This window comes from Oreochromis aureus, linkage group 4, assembly GCF_013358895.1.
Source record: "Oreochromis aureus strain Israel breed Guangdong linkage group 4, ZZ_aureus, whole genome shotgun sequence".
Lineage (NCBI taxonomy): Eukaryota > Metazoa > Chordata > Actinopteri > Cichliformes > Cichlidae > Oreochromis > Oreochromis aureus.
This window is the reverse complement of record NC_052945.1, coordinates 31488581-31498770: the sequence shown is the minus strand read 5'-3', so window position 1 is coordinate 31498770 and position 10190 is coordinate 31488581. Positions and strand designations below refer to the sequence as shown.

General features: G+C 40.5%; 1 protein-coding gene across 1 annotated transcript; it reads right to left on the bottom strand.

Moving 5' to 3' along the window:
• Positions 1-3599: 3599 nt before the first annotated feature.
• nags (N-acetylglutamate synthase) lies at positions 3600-8714 on the bottom strand. The gene is made up of 8 exons (XM_031738909.2): positions 8067-8714; positions 7240-7520; positions 6338-6551; positions 6053-6233; positions 5834-5873; positions 5500-5631; positions 4606-4788; positions 3600-4376 (listed from the first exon to the last, which is right to left on the bottom strand). The coding sequence occupies exons 1-8, from the start codon at positions 8562-8564 to the stop codon at positions 4199-4201; spliced, it is 1707 nt and encodes a 568-aa protein (XP_031594769.2). The 5' UTR covers positions 8565-8714; the 3' UTR covers positions 3600-4198.
• Positions 8715-10190: the final 1476 nt, after the last annotated feature.

Here is a 10190-nt window from a genome sequence, read left to right as displayed (position 1 = left end):
CTAAAACAGCAATAAGGATCATTATTAGGTTATCTACATTATTATGTAAATAACAAAATAACTTAAAGCAAAAATTGGGAAACGTAAAGTCCGAGGTCTTTATATTAAGGGCCATCAGTCAAACAATACTGTTTGCTCTGGGTCTAAACAGAGCACGTTGTGACATCTTCTTTTGTGCATGCGGGCCGCTTTGAGCGTTCACACTAGAGCGCGTTTGCTGTCGCATTTTATTTGTAGTGTGAACAAGCAGACCAAAAAAATCGGATTTGATCAAAAAATCGGAATTGAGCATTAAGACCTGCAGTGTGAACGTTCATCACTACCATGTTCTACCAGGTACGATGTAAATATTCTGGCTTCTATAAAATGAAAACTTGCAAATATCCAAAACACAGCAGCAAATCCAGTGATACCAGGCTGACCATTTCAGAACAAAAATAAACCAGCTGACAAAAAATACATAAAAATTAAAAAAAAAAATCATCCCCTCGACGTAACCAAGCAAATAAGTAAAAGGTTTCCATTCGATGATTACTGCTGTGTACGAGCTTCTCATTAAGCATTAACCAGAGATCTCAGACACTTATGGACTGCTGCTAAAGAAAGACAGGATGTGACACAGAGGTAGATACATGCTATCTTTTTTTAAGTGATTGCTGCCATCAAATCAAAAAAAATTTAACATATTTCCTATCTATTATTGTGAATCTTGTTGGTACAGGGCTCGACCTGCTGGTCAAAGACAAAACTGCACAGTTCTCATGAAACTGTGTGTTACATAATTCACTCACCTTTGTGATCAGGGAAAATGTCCAGGCTTTTGTGCAAGAAAAAAATGCATATATCATAACACATAATCTTATTACCACTTGCAGTAAAGATAAATGTTGACATCTGACATGTGATCTCTCTCTTTCCATCAGGTATTTTAAGCATTGTGATGGCAGTTTTGTTAATGGTGGTGGCCTGACGGACATCAGAGATTTGTAGGAGCTGGTGGAGCACGCCAAGAGCCTTCCATATTAAATCCACAGTGCTCCCACCTCCTCTGTGGAAAACAGCAAATCCAGTGTAACCAGGCTGAAAATCTTAGAACAAAACACACCAACTGACCAAAGAATAAATCACAGTCTGGAGTTACCTTAGCAAACAAGTAAGAATAAGCTTTCTATTGGCTCTCTATAATCCTGATGGCATCACTGTCACATCTGTGTTTTGTTTTGATGAAAATCTCACAGAGAGTCAGAGAATATTTCAAGTTATTTCTCAGGCTAAGTAAGATCTGGGGCTTTTTCAATGTACAAAATATGTGCACAGTGTCCCTCTGAAGATATTTCCTGTCTTTAGAGTGACATATAAAGTAAAATCAAAGTTTTAGTTTTCCACAACAGCAGAATGCCTTAAAAATCCAAAGACATATTGACCATTGAGTTTTTGTCAGTTTTTTAAAATCAAGCTGCTCTCAGAGCGAGTGATAGAAATGAAATAGTAAAATATTTAAAGAATAATTTTATTTTGTCTGTTTTTTATGTAATTCTGGCACATCTACTGAAATACATCAACTCCTGAAAGAACCACTAGGAATACTCAGGTTTTAAATTTTATTCACTTTACCATAACAGAGGTTAGAAAAAGAACTCAATCCTCGTAAATCAGCGTACTGTAAAACCAAGGAGCTGGTGGTAGACTTCCGCAGGCACAAACATCCTCCACTGCAACCACTGAACATCCAAGGTATGGACACTGAGGCTGTGGACAGCTACAGGTACCTTGAAGTTCATCTGAACAATAAACTGGACTGGACTCATAATTCAGACGCCCTCTACAGGAAAGGGCAGAGCAGGCTGTACCTGCTGCGGAGACTCGGGTCTTTTGGAGTGAAGCCAAGGGCCCACTGAAGACCTTCTATGACTCTGTGGTGGCCTCAGCCATTTTCTATGGTGTGGTCTGCTGGGGCGGCAACATCTCAGCCGGGGACAGGAAGAGACTGAACAGGCTGATCCGGAGGGCCAGCTCTGTTCTAGGATGCCCTCTGAACCCAGTGGAGGTGGTGAGTGACAGGAGAATGGTGGCTAAGCTGTCATCCCTGCTGGACAACATCTCCCACCCCATGCAGGAGACTCTGACAGCACTGAGCAGCTCCTTCAGTGGCAGGCTGCGGCACCCACTTTTCCTCCTGTCAGACTCCACAACAAAGACTTCAACTGATCAAACACACACATCCACACATGTGCAATAGCAATAACACAATTACTCTTTTTCTGGCATCATTGTATTATACTCGATTATTTGTATTCTATTTTATTCTATTCTATCTTATTCAATTGTATATAGTATTTTATTTTATTCTATTCTATTGTGTACAGTATCTTATTGATATCTTATTCCAGTGTTTTTCTCTAATTTTTCTATACAACTTTGCACTGTCTACTGCTGTAACAAAACAAATTTCCCACGCGTGGGACTAATAAAGGTTATCTTATCTTATCTTATCTTACTAAGATTCAAATGTTTTTCCTAAAGCTAGCAGCCGCAATCTCAGCTACACGGTTGCATCTATTTTCAACCTTATCTAAAGGTTCCCTTGCACTAATCTGCCATTGTTACTCCTCTATTAAGAGGAGTTGATCATATTAATTTAAACAATTATACACTAATCTAACTTTCAGTTTTGTTAAATGTACTTCAGTCTCTGCTCTGTGAACGGGTTAATGTCTGGCTAATAACTCTATCGTCTCCTTTTCAGTCATATTTTCCTAAAAATGGCAGTACTGTTACTGTTGCTATTGTCTATTGTCATATATGATACAGCAAAAGCACACAAAAAATGTATGTACTCTATAGTTTTCAGACATTGTGAGATCAGCACTGTCTGATTAGAATTTGATAAAAGTGGTAAACAAGAGTTGGTGTCTACTTTTAAATATCTAGGATTTCCAAGTGATAATCATTTAGTATATTGCACTTTTGGGGGTTGTTATAGAAATAATTCCTGTTTTTCATTGATTATGGATGAGTGCTGTATATGAATGCTTCATTTGTTGGATAGTGTTTTTCATGGGGCACTGAGATTCATCACCAATTGTGGTCCCATACTGTACTCTATTCTAAAGTTATTTGGACATCTTTATGCATTTGATGCCTCGATCACAGGAATGTGTTCATTAATAAAATCATTTTGGCTATAATTACTTCTTATTTGCCATGTCTGTTAACAACGAAACATGGAAGTTACAATCTCAGATCTATGGATGCTCTGTAATTTGTCATCCCCAGAAAATAAATTTGGCATGAGAGCGTTCATTATTACTGTGCTGTCAGATATATAAGCAGTTTTAAAAGTGCTGAACTTGCTAGCTACACAGCACTGGCAGTGTATCAGAGTCCCCTGTGTGTAGATGTCTGTATTCCTTAGCAAAGCGGAAAACCTGAGCTTGCATGTCTCTTGAATGATTTAGATTGTGGCCATATTTCTTTTTAAAAAGAGGATTCTTTAGATTTGGTTAAAACACTGCAGTGGTTTCCACACAGAGTTTACTTGAGCAGGCTACCATGCTATATTAACTGATGCCTGAGTGTATTTAGTGACTCACTTCACATTTTAATTAATGTATTTATTTATGTGTCCAAGACAAATGATGATTATTTTAATAGTGGATGATTCTCTTCACTCTTGTTTTTGGAAGAGCTGCAGCTGTTCCTGTCTCATGTTTTCCATGTCAGCAGGACAATTTGCTGCCTCTTCAGAGAGTTCATCTTGCAGTGTAACTGGTGAGGGTAGTCCTTCTTCTACTCCACAGTTCTGGTGTGAACTGGATCAGTACCTACAGCAGATGGAGAACTGGTTCATCCAGTTCATCATCACATGGTCAAGCTGACAGTGACTGCAGAACTGGACGGGGACTACAATGAGCAGCACAAAATGAGAAAGAGAAACAATGAGCTGCTCCATGTGTGGCGTGGACCCAGCTTTGAATGGATACACATACATACACATTTCCCTGTAAGTGAGCAAAGCTGTACTAATAAACTCTTCACATAACTTTAGGTTCTGGTTTTAAGGTGTAGAAAAACTGAGAACACTGTATTTGATGGTGCAGAGTTGAACAAAATGAAATTCCAGGCCCTTAGAAATTTTAATGTTCACAGTTTTTCAAGGTTGGACAGCTACATAGTGAGCTGCTGGGAAGCAGGTGAGTCAGGATCCTGCAGCAGGTGGAGGAGGCTGCTGGGAGGAGGTGGGAGCACTGTGGAATGAATCAGGAAGGCTCTTGGCGTACTCCACCAGCTCGTACGAATCTCTGATGTCCGTCAGGCCAAACCAGAACACAGTCCACATACCATTAACAAAGCTACCATCACAATGCTTAAAATACCTGATGGAAAGAGAGGGATCACATGTCAAACAAACAAAATATTCTCTTGAAATGGTCAGCTAAAAGACTGGACTGAAAATGAGTGAAAAAGCAGCCAATGAGGAGCAAGACTCCAGCACATTACAGTATTTCATCTTTTTCTTCTGTAGTATTTAACATATATTTAGATATTTGCTCAGAGTGTGGTTCATGTAATATAAATGCCAGTGTGAAAGGTCACATGTCTTACCAGGGGTTGATTTTGTTGGTGGCTCTAGACCTCCAGAAGAGTTTGCCCAGGTCCTGCCTGATACACTCCCACAGGATGTGGCTGGTGCCCTGGCCCTGCTTACTGCTGCTCACCACAAACTTGTCGAGGTAGGGAGTGCCGCTGTTCACCGGCTCCATGGTGATGATAGCTGCTGCGCTGTACCTGGAAGGACAAGATTAAAAATGTTTAAATTTTAACTGTAACTAAAGTACATTCTTATTGCAGCTCAGACCACACAATAACACTAAACAACTGTAAAGAATGAAATGATTTTTAATGAATTTTCTTATTTTCAGAATGAGCAATTATTTATTTATATCAAACCATTTTCTAAATTTTGTTCATTTCAGAAGTCACACCCAAGATATTTGTGTTATCAGCAAATAAAACAAATATTAAACAATCTGACATTTTGCATAAATCATTGATAAACATAATAAATAACTGTGGCCCCAAGACAAATCCCTGTGGTAAACCACACACAATGTCCAAAGGTTCCGATTTATACTCTCCCATCTTCACAAGGTCTGGTGCCCACTCCCCCGCATCCCAAACCTTTCCAAATTATTTAATAATATTTCATGGTTAACCACATCAAATGTGTTTTTAAGATCAAGAAATACCCCAACCATGAATTTCTTATCGTATTTTGTCATTTTCTTGTCAATTTGTCATTTCTTCTATGAGATCTGTTAACACTAATGTTGTAGACTGGCTTGTTCTAAATCTGTACTGATTGTAAAGAGTAGTTTGCACGTGTCAGTGAAAATCATTTTTGAGAATTGTAGTAGAAGGGAAACAGACCTGTAATTTATGAAGTGGTGTTTTTAACCTTCTGTCTGGGTATTCTTTCATTGGAATAGTTGCACTCACCCTTCAGAAAGGTAGATGGAGTGGAGTCGTCCTTTCAGAGAGTCAATGTAGTGTTTCTTCAGAGTTTTCTCAAACGACTTGTTGATGAGCGCCAGCAAACGATCCACATCAATTCCATCTAGAGAGTTATACCTACACACACACACACACACACACACACACACACACACACACACACACACACACACACACACACATATATAGAGAGAGATCAGTGTATTTTGTTGTGCCTGTACATGTGTGCAGGTAAAAGTAATGTCTTGTTTGGGGTTAATGATGGATTATGACCTGGTTTTGAAGTCATACTGGAGGAGTTTGTGTAATATCTACTGACCGGTGTATGGGGTCTCCATTTTTAAAAAGCGTTCCAGACCCTGAGAAATGGAACAGACAAAAAAACTCATGTTAAAATTTTTTTGAGGTGGTGGCCAAAACAACCTTCACACACATATAAATATGGTGCCTTCAAAAGTTACATCTCAAAACAGGTGTCTCTCCATACATGGCTGCATGTGTACATGTGGCAGCCATTGAAGTCAGTCGGTTGTCTCACCTCTGTGGCTGAACAGTTCGGTCAGCAGCGTGTCTGCAGATGTGATCACAGCAGAGGACTCAGCTGGCAACTGATTGAGAAGTCGGGCTATGGCGGTCACTCTCTGGCGTTCTGCTGCGCTTAACCATGTCGCAGTGGACAGGCCAGGTAGGTCAGCAGGCAGCGACACTGTACCTAGCACCTGCACCACAGATAGAAAGCATTAAGAAAGAGATAGCGAAAATATAAATGAATAAAAAAATATGACAATAATAGGAGAGTCAGCGTGGGAGCCAGATGTTGTGCCTTTTGTTCTTGGCTCCGCAGGCCCCCAAAGTTGTTCAGGAACATGACTTTGTGTGGATGCAGGGTTCGGGATATTGCCGCCGTCACCTCTGTTGGATCCAACATTACCGAGCAACCTTGCGCATCCCTGCCTACTGGACAAACCAATGGGATTGCCCCACAGTCCAGACTCCACTGGAGGAGGTTGGTATCCATAGCAATGGATGGAGGCGCACTGCAAGGAGAGGGAAAGGAAAAAGAGTAAGGACCTAACCTCATGAGCACTAAGAACTGTCTAAATCAGGGTGTGAAACATAAGGCCCAGGGGCCCGTCAAAGACTCCAATCTGGCCCACTGGAGAGCTTTGGAAAATGTGACGGAGGACATTGCTTTCTGACTTTATGCTGTGTTTTCACAGCTTTTACAGTTTTTCTCTATTGATGAAGACCTCCCCCACTGCCATTCACTCACCTACACAAATCATTAAAAGCATACTTGTATTTAAAATATATTCACAATGAGAACCTTTAAAAATAAAATGTTAAAATAACCATTGTTAATCATTAGGAAACTGATGGTTAAATAACAAGATAAAAGTGCAACTGGTTATATAGTACAGGCTGCCTGTACACAGTGTCGCAGGTAGAAAAACAGTAGCCTGGACTAAATCACAGTATTTGATACCTTAAGAATAAGAGCTGGCTAATTAAAAACTATAGCAGATATAATGATTTATTATTTCCATTAAATAATTGATAAAACAGGTGCATAGATTAATTGTATAGACAGTAATTATAGCTAATGACTTATAGATAATTTACCTACTTCATTGACATCTGAACAGTAAAATAAATACTGAAGTTGAATTCACAATTTATAAGCAAGTGTTCCCTTAGACTGAACTGGTACATCTCAGCTCTCACCTGCTTCCCTGCGGTGCTTCATGCAGAAGTAGGAGTGATTCTGCGGAGAAGAATGGCAGGACGCTGGCCGTGTGCTGCTGCAGCGCCTCAGTCAGCTGCTGGCACCGATTCACTAGTCCTTTCATGCACTCAGACCCAAACACTGCTTTGGCGAGCCCTGTCTCCAGGTGATCTGACCAGCCCATAACCACCACAGGCTTCATATCCATCCGCTGCAGGAAGGACAGGCCAAAGGCCAGGCTCTGAACCATTTCCCTGCTGTCAAACGCTGAGCTGTCCACCTGGTGCAGAAAGAAAAACAGTGTTTGAGTATTAGAGTCTAGAATTTAATCCAGTTGGCTGACACGGGATCTGTTTCAGTCTGATAAGAATAGGTTTTTTAAAGAGCTATCAGTTTTTTTTGTTTTTGTTGATTATTTAAGTACATGCTTATATTTTTGGCTGTATTTATTCCTCTTTTGTTTTGGAAGTGTACTAGAATAAATTTTAAAAAAAACCCAAAGCATCTGATTTCAGTTTTTTCTTTGAGAAAAAGAGAGAGAGTTCATGAAAATATATGTGTATACTGTAGTGTATACTGAGTACGGACTTACTGCCAAGTGAGAACAAGAACTATGCAGGTACAAACTCTATGTATTTGTCTTCAGTTTATTTAATTTGATAATTATCTTTAATGATTTATTCATGTATCATTGATGGATTGATTTCTTTTTCGCGTCTTCGTCCTCGTTATGGAGTTCCGTATCATGTCCACAAACATGACACATATTCTAATATGTTTTGTTTGTTTGTTTGTTTTGTTTTGTTTTTGGTGAGTAAAAGTTTACCTCCAGAACAGCAAAGGCGGGAGAATGAGCCGAAGTCGCTTTCTGGAACTGGGTCAACCAGTACCGAGCCTCCCGGGGATCTCCACCAACTTCACTGAGGAAAGCTTTCACGTCCCGGTAAATCAGATTCCGGTTGGTCTTTGCGTGTCGTCCACCGGTGGAGAAATACCCCAGGTGCTCCTGTTGGGCCAGCGCCGCGGGGTTTCCTTCGGTACCGGCCGCGTTGCAGCTCGCCATGCGGTGCTGCTGGCTCAGCATTTTCCGCTGACGCTGGCCGGAGCTCCGCGTCAGCAGCGGCGTGGACGGAGCCGACAGGTACTTTCTTGCTATTTCCATGGCCCGGCATCCATGGGAACCCCTGTTCACTTTCGACATGTTGACAGTCGTAAGGGTTCTGAATCCCTGACGGTGGCGGTTAACGGCGGGAGCTGGGCGGCACCGGAAGCTCAGCCAAATTTCACTCACCGCGCTGCTGAGTCGACACTTCTCAGATTGCATCAGACCCCGACACGCGGTGGAGTTGCTGGGATGCTTTCCACTGACATTTACCCGCTGTGGGTCATGAAAGGCTCACTGTCACAGAGTTCAGCTGGTTCGCTGGCTATTCCCTACAGCCTGTGGGCTCGCTCTCTTTATTTGCATATACTGTACTGTGTGGCAATCTACCAGCCATAAATCTGTTTAATTATGTGTGATTAAAGGTACATTAATCCTCGTAATGTCCTCCCAATTGTCATACTCCTTTTCTCCTCTGGGGTCAAAAATGACCCCGGGACAAGTACAGACATTCTTTCCTTAGTAGAAGTACATACCTGACTTAAAAAAAAAAAAATACTTAAGTGAAACTTCAAGCATTGATTCAACTTTTTTCACCAAAGTGAAAAAGTACAGGCTCTGAAATGCACTCAAAGTGAGAAAGTAAAAGTTGCTCTTTGAAGGACATTTATACCAGCTCATCATGCAAAGGTAACTGAACCTTGTGTTATATTAACATAATACAAACATATGAGTAGTGCATGAGAAAACAAATGTTATTCTAGTCGAAATTCTAATTCTAATGAATGTACTCAGCTTGAATCGGAACTATTTTCAGTTGCCTACATTGTAGAGGGTAAATCCAACTCCAGATGGGGGAATCCTAAGATCCTTTGTAGCAGTTCACAAGTGTACTGTTTACTGTCTTTATACGAGACCTATACATTTGTCATAAAGGTGGAATTCAGAACTAGCTTGATGATGAAGTACTGCGACCACAACTTATAAGCACCTGCACAAGTTCTCTTTAAATGACCAGCCTGTTTTGAAAATGTAAGGAGTACAAAGTACAGATGCTTGTATAAAAATGGAAAGAGTAAAAGTAAAAACTTTTCAGAAAAATAAATCCTACTTAAGTATAGTAATGAAGTATTTATACTTTGTTATGTCCCACATCTGGACATCAATAATTATTTTGTAAATTTTTTCAGTGAAGTGAAGCTAAATATATCAAAAGGATTCAGTTGGTAAAGGTTTATGGTTTAAAGACTGCATGAAAAACAGCACAAGGTTCAGCTAGCTTTGCACAAAAATAGCTGGTAGAAACGTCCTCCAAACAGCTACAAAGAGTACATTTCATTTTTAGTACAACTTTTACTGAAGTATTTTTCAAAACTAGTATCTGTACATGTCTGTACTTTTGCCACCTCTGGAATTCAGTAAAATATATGCAGATGGTACATTTTGGTCGACAGGACATTTCAACATATGAGAAAACATAACATTAGAACTATTAATGGACACCGTGCCATAATCAATGTCCCAGGACAACGTGGTGGCAACATAACTATGTGTGCAGCTATAAGTCAAAATGGTGTTGTTCACCATCATGCAGTCCTGGGCCCATATAACACTGCACGTCATCATATGGGGCAATGTAGGGCTGCTTTGGTCCGCAACTGGTTTACAGATCACCCACTCTTCACTGTACTCAACCTCCCCCCATACTCTCCATTCTTGAACCCAACTGAAGAGTTTTTCTTTGCCTGGTGCTGGGAGGTTTATGACCATCATCCCCATCAATGCATAGCCTTTTTACAGGCAATGGAGGAGGCATGTGGGGATATTGACCAGGCATCATGTCAGGCC

Excerpts from the sequence above, each read along its gene's own strand:
- nags (XM_031738909.2), bottom strand. The coding sequence starts at position 8,564 with ATGCAATCTGAGAAGTGTCGACTCAGCAGCGCGGTGAGTGAAATTTGG. Across the intron at positions 6,552-7,239 it reads GAAGCACCGCAGGGAAGCAG|TGCGCCTCCATCCATTGCTA; the intron begins GTGAGAGCTGAG and ends CTCTCCTTGCAG. Across the intron at positions 5,632-5,833 it reads AATGGAGACCCCATACACCG|GTATAACTCTCTAGATGGAA; the intron begins GTCAGTAGATAT and ends GTGTGTGTGTAG.